Source organism: Ornithorhynchus anatinus, chromosome 4 (genome assembly GCF_004115215.2).
Source record: "Ornithorhynchus anatinus isolate Pmale09 chromosome 4, mOrnAna1.pri.v4, whole genome shotgun sequence".
NCBI lineage: Eukaryota > Metazoa > Chordata > Mammalia > Monotremata > Ornithorhynchidae > Ornithorhynchus > Ornithorhynchus anatinus.
Genome location: NC_041731.1, coordinates 32,441,495 through 32,455,295, shown reverse-complemented (window position 1 = coordinate 32,455,295; position 13,801 = coordinate 32,441,495). Strand labels below are relative to the sequence as shown.

The 13,801-nt window shown below is 49.5% G+C and overlaps 1 protein-coding gene across 3 annotated transcripts in view; it reads right to left on the bottom strand.

Moving 5' to 3' along the window:
* The window catches only part of ODF2 (outer dense fiber of sperm tails 2), a 30,001-nt gene extending 19,206 nt beyond the window's left edge, over window positions 1-10,795 (bottom strand). For 2 of the 3 annotated variants that reach the window (XM_029063210.2, XM_039911760.1), the window contains exons 1-4: window positions 10,591-10,795; window positions 3,474-3,567; window positions 1,925-2,050; window positions 693-866 (exon numbers count right to left, since the gene is read on the bottom strand). In XM_029063210.2, the coding sequence (XP_028919043.1) occupies window positions 693-866; window positions 1,925-2,050; window positions 3,474-3,567; window positions 10,591-10,787 (591 nt within the window). In that variant the 5' untranslated portion in view covers window positions 10,788-10,795. Of the gene's footprint in view, window positions 1-692; window positions 867-1,924; window positions 2,051-2,290; window positions 2,446-3,473; window positions 3,568-10,590 lie in introns of those variants that run through there. The other variant, XM_029063211.2, reaches the window with a different exon arrangement.
* Window positions 10,796-13,801: the final 3,006 nt, after the last annotated feature.

The following is a 13,801-nucleotide window of genomic DNA, read 5'->3' as shown; positions in this document are numbered from 1 at the left end:
GCTGATAAGGTTGGACAAAGTCCCTGTCCCACATGGGGCTCACAGTCTTAACCCTCATTTTACAGATGAGGTTAATGAGACACAGAGAAATGACTTGCCCAACATCACCCAGCAGACAAGTGGCAGAGCTGGAATTAGAACCCAGGTCCTTCTGACTCCCAGGCTCGTGTTCTATCCACTAGGCCACGCTGCTTCTCTTTATCAAGAGCAAGATGCTGCCGCTGTTTTGAGACTTTCGAACCTCCTGCCTGACAACCCCCTCCATGAACTCTGTTGCATAGTGGGGTCTGTTATAGTCATAACTATTTCTGGGGGCAACTGATGGTATTTATTGAGCACTTACTTTATGCAGAGCACTGTGGTAACACTTGCAAGAATACAATAATGTTGATAGATATGCTTCCTGCACTCAAGGAGCTTATAGTACTTAATGGAGGAGTTTACAGTGTACAGAAAAAAAACAAAAAACAGAACTAAGCTTTTGGATCCTCTCCTAGCTGTACATCTGGGGGAGAAAAAGGTTTGAATGAAGTTAAAAAGTCCAGAAGTTCTGACGGCCGTCAGAGGGGAGAGGGGAGGAGGGGAAAAAACTCTCACCTTTCAGGGGATCTAGGTTCTGAGGGTAAGGGGGCCTCCCAAGTCAGCTTCCCGCCCCCAGGCTGCTCCTGTCTTTCCCTCCCCTCTCAGCTCACCTCAGATTTCAGAGAGCCTACGGCGTTCATCAGAGAATCAATCTTCTTCTCGTAGCGGTTAATTTTGCTCTGCCCATTAGATTCGTCCTCATCTGTCGATAGGTCGCTCAGTCTCAAAACCGAAAACAGCTTCTCCGAAGAAGGGGGTGTTATCTCCAGGCGATGAGTTGGGCCCTGATTCAGACCGAGAAGGAAAGGCAACAGCTCAAAGTTTATTATTGATAGTAATAATAACAGTTACATTTATTAAGCCCTTACTATGAGCAAAATACCGTGGTAGATGCTTGTTTATCAGATTAGACCCAATCCAAGCCCCACAGAGCTCATATCTTATCCCTATTTGACAGATGAGAAAACTGAGGCTCAGAGAGATAATAATAATGATGACAATAATAATATTGTTGTATTGTACTTTCCCAAGCACTTAGTACAGTGCTCTGCACAGAGTACGAGCTTAATACAATTGCATGAATGGATGAATGAATAATAATTAAGCGTTTACTACGTGCTGGGCACTGTACTAAGCACTGAGGAAGATACAAGCTATTCAGGTGGGACACAGTTCATGACCCACAAGGGGCCCACCGTCTTCATCCCCATTTTACAGATGAGGTAATTGAAGCCCAGAGAAGTGAAGTGACTTGCCCAAGGTCACATAGCAGATAAGGGGGCAGAGCTGGGATTTAGAACCCAGGTCGTTCTGACTCCCAGGCTCATGCTCTGTCCATTAGGCAATTCTGCTTCTTTGCATCAGTGACACTGAATTTCTGTCTTAAAATGCTTAAGTGAGACTTTTAACCCAGCCTGGTGAATAAAATCCCCAAGTTCATATGCCTGCATAACAGATAATCAGTTTCCCCACCTTCCTTAGTCCCTCTACCTCTTGGGGGCAGGCCGTCATCCCTCCACCCAGGGGGCAGCATGACTGCTGGGGGGCGGGGAGGGGAGCCGAAAACTTGGGAGTCTCCCCTGCAATGGCAGACCAGCTCGGGGGAAGATGGCGTGGAAATGGACACCCCTCTCAAAGCAGCTGAGCCGCAGATCACTGCTATCTGAAAGCGCTTGGCATAGTGCTCTGTGCATCGTAAGCGCTCAATAAATACCACCGATCGACCTGAAACGCCCAGTGTGTTCCACAGGAGGTGCTCCCACGGCCACCCTCCCTGGGCCTGCCCGGCTAGGGCTGGCTGGAGTCTCAGTGACCCTCTCCTTGCCCGAGGGATGCTTTGTACCTCCCACTTGTAGCTGGCATCGCGGCACGATCCTTTTCCGGGGGGCACCCAAGGGGCTTTGGTTTTCACTCGGACACTTCTCCTTACATTCACGGTGTCTCCTTTCATGCCACGTTTGTGCGCTTTCTGCAGCATGGGGGAAAAAAAACAAGAAGACCTAACTGCACCCCTGCTGCAACACCAGGCAAGCGTCACAGTGGTTGGCTCGCAGGGCACGGGTTCCGCTTAAGCCGCCACCGATCTGCAGACGAGAACACGCTCTCAAAGCCCAGAACCGGACGAGGCGGATGGAACCTCTCCAGAACCAGGTCTTCCCCTGGGCCGCTCGGCGGCCTTCACCAAGCCCCGCCGTCGACGTGCTCCTACCTGGCTCCTGGCCGGTGGTGGTTTCGGACTCTTTTTTATGTGGACGTGGACGGGGGTGTTCTCATCCACATGAACATGTAAGGGGGGAGATGTGGAGCGGTTCTTCATCGTTCTCTTCTGGCGGGCGGGGGAGGGCAACACAATAAAGGGTTGATCTGCGGATAAGTAAACTGGGCATAAACAACAGAGCTTACTGACTCGGAGCGGGAGCGCCTGAAAGCCAAGCCAGTGGGGCCATGTTAAAAGACTTGGATCCAGATCCGAGCTTCACCATGCGGCTGCACCATGGGGCAGCCGAGCGAGATTAGGCGGGGCAAGAGTGGATGAGGAGGGGAAGGGTGGGAGTTAACGTTCTACGAAAATCGATCGACCAGTGGTATTTATTGAGCGTTTTACTGCGAGCAGAGCACTGTACTAAGCGCTTGAGAGAATGGGACATAACAGAATTAGCAAACACGTTCCCTGCCCATAACGCGCTTACAGACTAGAGACGAGCTTACAGGCCAGAGAACCACTGGGTCCTCTGGTTAAGCAATAGACAAGACGGTCTCCCAAAAGATCCCGTTTAATCCTCCATTCCAGCCCAAGGTCGCAGACTGGATTAGAAAAAAATCAAAATAGAGTTTACAATCCTGATCTAGAACAGCCAGGACAACAGGTTGAGCCGGGGTCTTCGGGAAATAGGTCAACTCCTTCTCCCCGCCCCTACTGAAAACAGAAAAGAATCATGCCATATGCAAGAACAAAACAGAAGCAGAAAACGCGTCCCACAGCATTAGACGCATCTCCCAAAGCTTTTGGTACTCACCACCATTAGACAAGTAAACTCTTGGCCCACCAAGGAGAGCGTAGAATGTGTGAAAAGTAAAAATGTGGTCGTCCTGAAGCTTTTTGGAAATGGAATAAATTAAAAGTGCCAACCGCCCTTCATTAAATACTACTCAGGCAGCACATGGGTGTGTGCAAGCAAGATTACCTGGGTTGCTGAAGTGTATTATGTCAAGATCACCTTGCATACCTCCCAGCGCTTTAGAACAGTGCTTTGCACATAGTAAGCGCTTACCAAATACCACCATTATTAAGTCAACCTGCCCAACAGCAGAGCTACACCACAAGAGCAAAACTTCCTCCCCCGCCCCAGCCCAGCGTCCCCCATCCCTTACCCCCAGATCCCGTCACCTACCGTCACTGTTATTCTATGTGTTCCACCTGACGACTGCAAGACTTTTTTCTGGGTGGTGGTCGTCTTGATTTCGTTTTTCCGGCAGGGAGGAAACCTGATCATTGAAACAGCAATTGGATCACCAAGGTTCTAACAGGAGAAGCCTCTGATTTTCCTGCTCCTTAGGGGATTTTTCCCCCACTCTAAAGCAAACGTGATATGCTGTACGTTAGGTCTTTTGCAGAGGGCAGTTACAGTACAGGTCAGATCCACTTGAATGAGTGATTTGCGCTGCCCAGGTGGCACGGGACGGGAGCGGCAGCTGCCACCGCATCACTGCTTTTTCTATTGGAGTTACATCACGAGCATTGTGACCTCTTAGCCTGCCTGACTACTAAGAAAAAACACTGTCCAGGGTGACTCGAGGAGATCAAGTGAGGACCCTTGATCATAAGCTAAAATGAAGTGTGGGGGGGGCCGCGGGGGAGGCCGTGGAGAATGGAAAATGAATAGGATGGTTAAAAGCATTTAAACACTGTCTAGTCCCTTGTCCCTCTAGACTGTAAGCTTGTTGTGGGCAGAGAATGCGTCTATTTATTGTTATATTGTACTCTCCCAAGCACTTAGTACAGTGCTCTGCACACGGTAAGCGCTCAGTATGACTGAATGAACAGCGCACCCATTCTAAAATCAGATAGTTGATTCTCTCGGGCTCGATCCGTTGGAACCACAGCTCAGGGACCACCTCATTAAAACCAACACTTTGTTATACCAGCCTCTTCATTTTACTTCCTTTTAGTATTTGTTGGAGAAAAAGGTTTCATTTTAATTATAAACTATGAGTACCTAGCTTATCAAATTCAGAATGATAATGTTGGTATTTGTTAAGCGCTTACTATGTGCAGAGCACTGTTCTAAGCGCTGGGTTAGATACAGGGTAATTAGGTTGTCCCACGTGAGGCTCAGTCTTAATCCCCATTTTACAAAAGAGGTCACTGAGGCACAGAGAAGTTAAGTGACTTGCCCACAGTCACACGGCTGACAAGTGGCAGAGCCGGGATTCAAACCCATGACCTCCGACTCCCAAGCCCGTGCTCTTTCCGCTGAGCCACGCTGCTACACTCCAATATTTTTTCAGTTCATCTGTCCCTCTATTATTGTTTATATTTTTAAAAAATTACAAAATGGCATAATCATTATTATTCTATTGGTACTTAAGCGCTTAACATGTGCCAAGAACCACGGAAGACATAATGAGGCTGCACACTGTCCCTGACCCACAAGGGGCTCATAGCCTAAGCAGGAGAGGCAGATGAATGCCTATTTTACTGATGAGGTAACTTAGGCACGGAGAACTGAAGTGACTTGCCCAAGGTCACACAGCAGACACATGGCAGTGGGGATTAGCACCCAGGTCCTCCAACTCCCAGGCCCGTGCTCTTTCCACTGAGTCATGCTGCTTCTCTTGGGATAAATGATGAAAATTCATGGATTCTTGGGTTAGGAGGGACCGGCAGAGGTCCCCTAAGGCTCCCCATCTCTGCCTCCAGGCAACCTACGCTCACCCCAGATAGCAGAATGTCTAATTGCCTCGTGCTTAGCTCTCCTTGAAGTGGAATCCTTCAAAGTTAAAATATCCTGCTCTTGATTTCCTACATATTATACAGCCACTTCCAGGCAGAGAACGTTTCTTCCTCCGTCCTGCTTTCCTCTCATTCACCCCAGGTTCATAACATTTAACTGACTGCATAACCAAGTTTTCCTCTTTTGTCAGATCTGGCATTATTCCTGCAGGTCCAAATTCGGGAACACTGGTATCATGGGATTTTTTTTTTTCCCCAAAAACTCTATTGTGGGTGGGTAATTTCAAACCACAAAAGAGCAAGCTAAAAAGAAGGAAGGGAAAGTCCGAATGGTGATCCCGATGGCAAGCTCGTTATGGGTACGGAGCGCATCTACCAGCTCTCTTCTACTGTACTCTCCCAAGGGCTTAGCGCAGTGCTCTGCACACAGTAAGCACTCGATAAATACCGCTGATTGACTTTAGTTCTCTCAGTGACAGTGGGCAGATAGCACTTGGGTTACCATTATAACAACCATTCTAGGCTTTATTGCCTAGCAATGATGATGCAACAGCACACCAAGCTTACCACTGGTTGTTAGGGTAATAAAAGCTAGCGTGCCCTTGGCCAAGATGCCCAGCGGGATTTCTGCGAGAGCTTGATCCTGGCTGAACCGGACAGGGATGCTACTGAGAATGTGAGAAATCCACTCTAGAACAGCAAAAGCTTTGGAGAAAGCTGTTCAGTTAAACCACTGGGTGACTCTCCAATTTGTCGAGGGAGAAAGGGGCAGTAGTTCTGAAAAGGGGAGATGAATTCTTTTCTGTTGAGTTAGTCATATTTATTGAGCGTTTATTGCATGCAGGGCACTGTACTTGGAAGAGTACAATACAACAATAAAATGGACATTCCCTGCCCACAAGGAGCTTATAGAGTTGGGAAGGAATCTTCTTTTCTTGGGTAAGAGGCCTAGGATATGTATGAAGACTGGGGGCATTAAACACCTTGCAATTGCCCTTAAAGTTGAGGGGCTATGACATCAGCATGGAAACACTTAGCACCCGGGCAAGAAGGAGGGTAGGGGTCAATCAGTCAACTAGCTCTTAGGATGTATGGAGCCCTAAGAATACAATAGAGTGAGCCTGCTTTGCTCCCTGGGATGTGGAAGCAATGGAGAGGCGATTCATCAGTTCATTCAATCGTATTTACTGAGTGCTTATTGTGTGCAAAGCAATTTACTAAACCTTAGGAGAACAATATAACAATAAACAGACACAGTCCCAGGTCACAACAAGGGGGATGCTACCCCATGTCCTCCTGGGCTCCATTCACCTGTGGAGATGAGGAGGAGGAGGACATCTTATGTTTGTAGAGGTGAAAGGAACTAGGGTTTAATCCTCTAGTCTAAACTTACTGTAGGCAGGGTACATGTGTCTATCAGGTCAGTTGCACTGCATTCTCCCAAACGCTTAGAACAGTGCTCTGCAGACTATAAACACTACATACCATTGATTGATTGGTTTGGAGTAATAGTTTGGATTTGTGGAAAAAATCAATGGCATTTATTGAGCACTTACTAGATGCAGAACACTGTACTAAGTGCTTAGAAGAGTACAATAGAATTAGCAGGCACAGTCCCTGCCTAAAATGAGTTTACGGTCTAGAGAGGGAAAGGGTGAAGGTTCCAGTCAAGGTGTGGGGGTGGGGTGGGGGGAGAGAAAGAGAAGTGATTTGTGTGAACTGATGGGAGGCAGAGAACACCACTTAAGTAGGGTTAGGGAGGGGTTAAATACCCAGGTAAGAGGAGGCAAGCGAGAGAGTAAGGACCTCAATGGCATTTATTGAGCGCTTACTGTGTGCAGAGCACTGTACTAAGCGCCTGGAAGCATACAACACAACAGAGTTGGTAGACCCCGTTCCCTGCCCACAGCAGAAATCCCAAGGAGGAAAGAGCACGGGGATTAGTTAGGGTGCAGATGGTGTTACCGTCCTCTAGAGTGTAGTGGACAAGGAACCTGTCTACCAACTCTGTTATATCGGTCTCTCCCAAGCGCTTAGTACAGTGTTCTGCACCCAGTAAGCGCTCAATAAATACCACTGAATGATGGGGAAAATCCCTGATTTGGGGGGAACCCAAGGGACAAGCACCCTGGGGCCAGAGGGGAAATTCTGAGGGAGCTGGAGGAGTGGGGGTGTTGTAAACTCCTCCAAGAGGCCTTCCCCGACTAAGTCCCATTTTTCCTCATCTCCCACTCCCTTCTGCTTCGCTCTGGCTTGCTCCCTTTTCTCTCCTCCCCTCCCCACCCCACAGCACTTCTGTATCCTTCATTTTATTTATTTCTATTGATATCTGTTTACTTGTATTGATGTGGGCCTCCCCACCCCTCTAGACAATGAGCAGGGATTGTCACTCTTCACCGTGGATGGCACGACCATCCTTCCCGTCCCGCAGGCCCGCAATCTCGGTGTCATCCTTGACTCGTCCCTCTCGTTCACCCCACACATCCTATCCGTTACCAAGACCTGCTGGTTTCACCTCTACAATATCGCCAAGATCCGCCCTTTCCTCTCCACCCAAACGGCTACCTTACTATTACGGGCTCTCGTTATATCCCGGCTAGACTACTGTGTCGGCCTTCTCTCTGACCTCCCTTCCTCCTCTCTCGCCCCGCTCTGGTCTATTCTTCACTCCGCTGCCCGGCTCATCTTCCTGCAGAAACGATCTGGGCATGTCACTCCCCTTCTTAAACAACTCCAGTGGTTGCCTATCGACCTCCGCTCCAAACAAAAACTCCTCACTCTAGGCTTCGAGGCTCTCCATCACCTTGCCCCTTCCTACCTCTCCTCCCTTCTCTCTTTCTACCGCCCACCCCGCACGCTCCGCTCCTCTGCCGCCCACCTCCTCGCCGTCCCTCGGTCTCGCCTATCCCGCCGTCGACCCCTGGGTCACGTCCTCCCGCGGTCCCGGAACGCCCTCCCTCCTCACCTCCGCCAAACTGATTCTCTTTCCCTCTTCAAAACCTTACTTAAAAATCACCTCCTCCAAGAGGCGTTCCCAGACTGAGCTCCTCTTCTCCCTCTACTCCCTCTGCCATCCCCCCTTTACCTCTCCTCAGCTAAAGCCTCATTTTCCCCTTTTCCCTCTGCTCCTCCACCTCTCCCTTCCCATCCCCACAGCACTGTACTCGTCCGCTCAACTGTATATATTTTCGTTACCCTATTTATTTTGTTAATGAATTGTACATCGCCTTGATTCTATTTAGTTGCCATTGTTTTTACAAGATGTTCTTCCCCTTGACGCTGTTTAGTGCCATTGTTCTTGTCTGTCCGTCTCCCCCGATTAGACCGTAAGCCCGTCAAACGGCAGGGACTGTCTCTATCTGTTGCCGACTTGTTCATCCCAAGCGCTTAGTACAGTGCTCTGCACATAGTAAGCGCTCAATAAATACTATTGAATGAATCGCTACAGTGTGTACTTTCCCAAGCGCTTAGTACAGTGCTCTGCACACAGTAGGCACTTCATAAATACGACTGAATAAATGAATGGTCCAGAAGGATAAGCACCCTGGGGTCAGAGAGGAAATATTGAGGGAGCTGATTCTAAGGGGGGAAATAAGAAGTACCCCGGGGGTCAGAGAGGAAATTCTGTGGGAGCTGGAGGGGTGTGGGGGGATCTCAAGGGATAAGTAACATGGGGTCACAGATAGGCACCCCGGGGTCACAGGGCACAGAGGTCATTCGGAGGGATTTAATGGGGGGTATGGGGGGGATCCTGAGGTCATTCAGAGGAAGCTGATGGGGGGAGAAATGTGAGGGATTCCTCCCCTACCCCCTCCCCACCTGCTGCTCTTCCCCCTTCCCCTCCCCTCAGCACTGTGTTCATTTGTATATATTATTACCCTATTGATTTTGTTAATGAGGCTCAGGGGAAAGAGCCCAGGTTTGGGAGGGAGTCAGAGGTCGTGGGTTCTAATCCCAGTGCGGCTGCTTCTCAGCTGTGTGACCTTGGGCAAGTCACTTCACTTCTCTGGGCCTCAGTGACCTCATCTGTAAAATGGGGGTGAAGACTGTGAGCCTCACATAGGACACCCTGATTACGTTGTATCTCCCCCAGCGCTTAGAAAAGTGCTCTGCACATAGTAAGCGCTTAACAAATACTATCATTATTCTATTTATCTTGATGATATTGTCTGGTTTTGTTTTGTTCTGTTTTGCTCTGCTGTCTGTCTCCCCCGTTTAGACTGTGAGCCCGTCATTGGGCAGGGATGGTCTCTATCTGGTGCCCAGTTGTCCACTCATTCATTCATTCATTCAATAGTATTTACTGAGCGCTTACTGTGTGCAGAGTACTGTACTAAGTGCTTGGAATGTACAATTGGGCAACAGATAGAGACCATCCCTGCCCATTGACAGTCTCATTGGGGGAGACAGACGGACAAAAACAAGACAACTTAATAGCAATAAATAGAATGAAAGGGATGGACACCTCAGTAACAAAATAGGGTAATAAAAATATATACAAATGAGCACAGTGCTGAGGGGAGAGGAAGGGAGAGGGGGAGGAGCAGAGGCACTCCAAGCGCTTAGTCCAGTGCTCTGCACATAGTAAGCACTCAACAGATACTATTGAATGAATGAATAAGGATGCCGGGGTGACAGAGGTCACTGTGAGGGAGCTGGGGGGAGGGAAATGGGGGGCACCCCTGAGGGACAAGTAATGTGGGGTCACAGAGGACATTCTGAGTTAATGGGGGGAAGCCTTGAGGGAAGCAGCATGGCTCAGTGGAAAGAGCCTGGGCTGGGGAGTCAGAGGTCATGGGTTCGAATCCTGGCTCTGTCACTTGTCAGCTGGGTGACTGTGGGCAAGTCACTTCACTTCTCTGGGCCTCAGTTCCCTCATCTGTCAAATGGGGACGAAGAGTGAGCCTCCCGTGGGACCCCCGACTCCCCTGTATCTCTCCCAGCGCTGAGAACAGTGCTCTGCACATAGTCAGGGCTTAACAAATACCAACATTATTATTATTATTCTCTGTGCCTCAGTTCCCTCATCTGTCAAATGGGGATGAAGACTGTGAGCCTCCCGTGGGCCCACCTGATTCCCCTGCATCTCCCCCAGCGCTGAGAACAGTGCTCTGCACATAGTAAGCACTTAAATACCAACATGATTATTCTTATTCTCTGGGCCTCATCTGTCAAATGGGGATTAACCGTGAGCCTCCCATGGGACCACCTGATTCCCCTGCATCTCCTCCAGCGCTTAGAACAGTGCTCCGCACATAGTAAGCGCTTAAATACCAACAGGATGATTATTATTCTCTGGGCCTCATCTGTCAAATGGGGATGAAGACTGTGAGCCCCATGTGGGCCCACCTGATGACCCTGTCTCTCCCCCAGCGCTTAGGCCAGTGCTCTGCACATAGTAAGCGCCTAACAAACGAACACCAATAGTATTAGGGATCGGTATCGGGGGGGGGGAGAGAGGCCATGGTGAGGGAGTTGATGGTCCAGGCATCGCGGGGTCACAGAGGTCATTGTGAGGGAGCAGGTGTGGGGTGCAGGGGGGTGGCGGGTCTCACCAGCAGCGGCAGGGCTGGGCCCAGAGGCGCCTTCTCAGGAAATGGTTGAGGTGGGAGGCCGTGCCATGGAGACGCCACGGGGAGAAGGAGGAGGAAGGCGTCGGGAGGAAGGTGGGGATGGGGGTGGGAGGGAGGCCGGAGCCCCAGCCGGGCCTGTCCTGCCGCCTCTTCCGGGACGCCGCCCGCGCTTCCCCCATTGGACCGTTCAAACGCTCCCCGCCCTCCGCCCCTCCTCCACCCTCCGCCCCTCCCCCTCACAAAGGACCACCCCACGCCCACTTCCAACCCCGTCTCCATGGCTACCGAGCCAGCCTCGGGAGCGAGCACCGGTGGAGGTCGGGGAGGGCCCCCCTACCGGCCCCTCTCCCCTCCTTTGGCCTCAAACCGCAATGTGATTACTTGTTTTATAGAATGATGAGGATGGCGTTATTATTAAACGCTTATTATTGCACTGTTTTAAGCGCTGGGGAGGTCATCAGGTGGGGCTCCCAGTCGTAAGGGCATTTACTATGTGCTAAGGACTTGGGGAGAAATAAGCTCATCCATCCTAGGACTTGGGAAGCAGCGTGGGTTAACAAATATCAACATTATTATTGGGGAGAAACAAGCTCATCCAGCCTAAGAAGAATAATAATGTTGGTGTTTGTTAAGCGCTTACACTGTGCAGAGCACTGTTCTAAGCGCTGGGGGAGATACAGGGGAATCGGGTTGTCCCACGTGAGGCTCACAGTTAATCCCCATTTTACAGATGAGGGAACTGAGGCACAGAGAAGTTTAGTGACATGTCCAAAGTCACACAAGTGACAAGTGGCGGAGGCGGGATTCGAACTCATGACCTCTGACTCCCAAGCCCAGGCTCTTTCGGCTGGGCCACGCTGCTTCCCTAGAACTCGCTAGGATACAAGGTCATCAAGTGGGGCTCACAGCCTTAATGGCACTTACTATGTGCTAAGGACTTGGGGAGAAACAAGCTCATCTGTCCTAGGACTTGGGGAGAAACGAGCTCACTCATTTTATGTAGATACAAGCTCACTCACTCATTCCATCATATTCACTAAGCGCTCACTGTGTGCAGAGCACCGTTCTAAGCGCTGGGGAGGATTCAAGGTCATCAGGTGGGGCTCACAGTCCTAAGGGCACTTACTATGTGCTAAGGACTTGGGGAGAAACAAGCTCATCCATCCTAGGACTTGGGGAGAAACAAGCTCGTTCATTCATTCCATCATATTTATTAAGTGCCTACGGTGTGCAGAGCACCGTTCTAAGCGCTGGGGAAGATACAAGGTCATCAGGTGGGGCTCACAGTCTTAATGGCATTTACTATGTGCTAAGGACTTGGGGAGAAACAAGCTCATTCATTCTATGTAGATACAAGCTCATTCATTCATTCCATCATATTTATTAAGCACCCACTGTGTGCAGAGCAGTGCTTTAAGCGCTGGGGAGGATACAAGGTCATCAGGTGGTGCTCACAGTCTTAATGGCATTTACTATGTGCTCAGGACTTGGGGAGAAACAAGCTCATTCATTCTATGTAGATACAAGCTCATTCATTCATTCCATCATATTTATTAAGCACCCACTGTGTGCAGAGCCGCGCTCTAAGCGCTGGGGAGGATACAAGGTCATCAGGTGGTGCTCACAGTCTTAATGGTATTTACTATGTACTCAGGACTTGGGGAGAAACAAGCTCATTCATTCATTCCATCATATTTATTAAGCACCCACTGTGTGCAGAGCAGTGCTTTAAGCGCTGGGGAGGATACAAGGTCATCAGGTGGTGCTCACAGTCTTAATGGCATTTACTATGTGCTCAGGACTTGGGGAGAAACAAGCTCATTCATTCTATGTAGATACAAGCTCATTCATTCATTCCATTATATTTATTAAGCACCCACTGTGTGCAGAGCCGCGCTCTAAGCGCTGGGGAGGATACAAGGTCATCAGGTGGTGCTCACAGTCTTAATGGTATTTACTATGTGCTCAGGACTTGGGGAGAAACAAGCTCATTCATTCATTCCATCATATTTATTAAGCGCCCACTGTGTGCAGAGCACCACTCTAAGCACTGGGGAGGATACAAGGTCATCAGGTGGTGCTCACAGTCTTAATGGTAATTACTATGTGCTAAGGACTTGGGGAGAAACAAGCTCATTCATTCTATGTAGATACAAGCTCATTCATTCATTCCATCATATTTATTAAGCGCCCACTGTGTGCAGAGCAGCGCTCTAAGCGCTGGGGAGGATACAAGGTCATCAGGTGGTCCCACGTGGGGCTTACAGTCTTAATGGTACTTACTATGTGCCAAGGACTTGGAGGGAACCAGCTCATCCATTCTATGTAGATACAATCTCATTCATTCATTCCATCATATTCATTAAGCGTTCACTGTGTGCAGAGCACCATACTAAGCGCTTGGGAAAGTACACTACGACAATAGCCAGTGGCATTCCCTGCCCAACAAGGAGCTCTGCTAATGAGGTTGGACGCAGTCCCCATCCCACATGGGACTCCCAGGCTTAATCCCCAATTTACAGAAGGGGTTACTGGAGTCCATAGAAGCAAAGTAGCTCGCCCAAGGTCACGCAGCAGAAAAATGATGGAGCCGGGATTATTCATTCAATCGTATTTATCGAGCACTTACTCCGCGCAAAGCACCGTATTAAGCGCTTGGGAGAGTTTGATACGACAACGCAGACAGACACTTTCCCTGCCCTCGACGAGCTCCACAGGAGGCTGCAATGCCATCGCTGAGGTTCGGGCAGCGGGAGGGCTCAGGTCATGAGAAAGGAGGAAGAGGTCCAGTTTCCCTCTCTAAATAGTTCTCGAGGTCAAGTACCTGTCTAAAAGGAGAATAAGCCCAAACTGGTTACATATGTCCATGTCCGGTAAAACCCTGAAGCGGAGAATCCACCAACCCTGCCAACAAAGAGCTTCGGGGCCCTAAAGTCTCTCATCCAGGCCGAACAGAAGCCAAGCTGGGGCCAAGACAGAAATTGAATAAAACCAGAAACTTTGTTCCCAGCGTCGGCTCTATACCTACCATTTTCTAAAAAGTATTTGTTAAACACTTACCACGTGCCAGGCACTGTACTAAGATTGGCATAGATGCAAGCTAATCAGGTCGTACATAATCCACGTCCCACATGGGGTTCAGTCTTCATCCCCATTTTACAGATGAGGTGACTGAGGCACAGAGAGGTGAAGT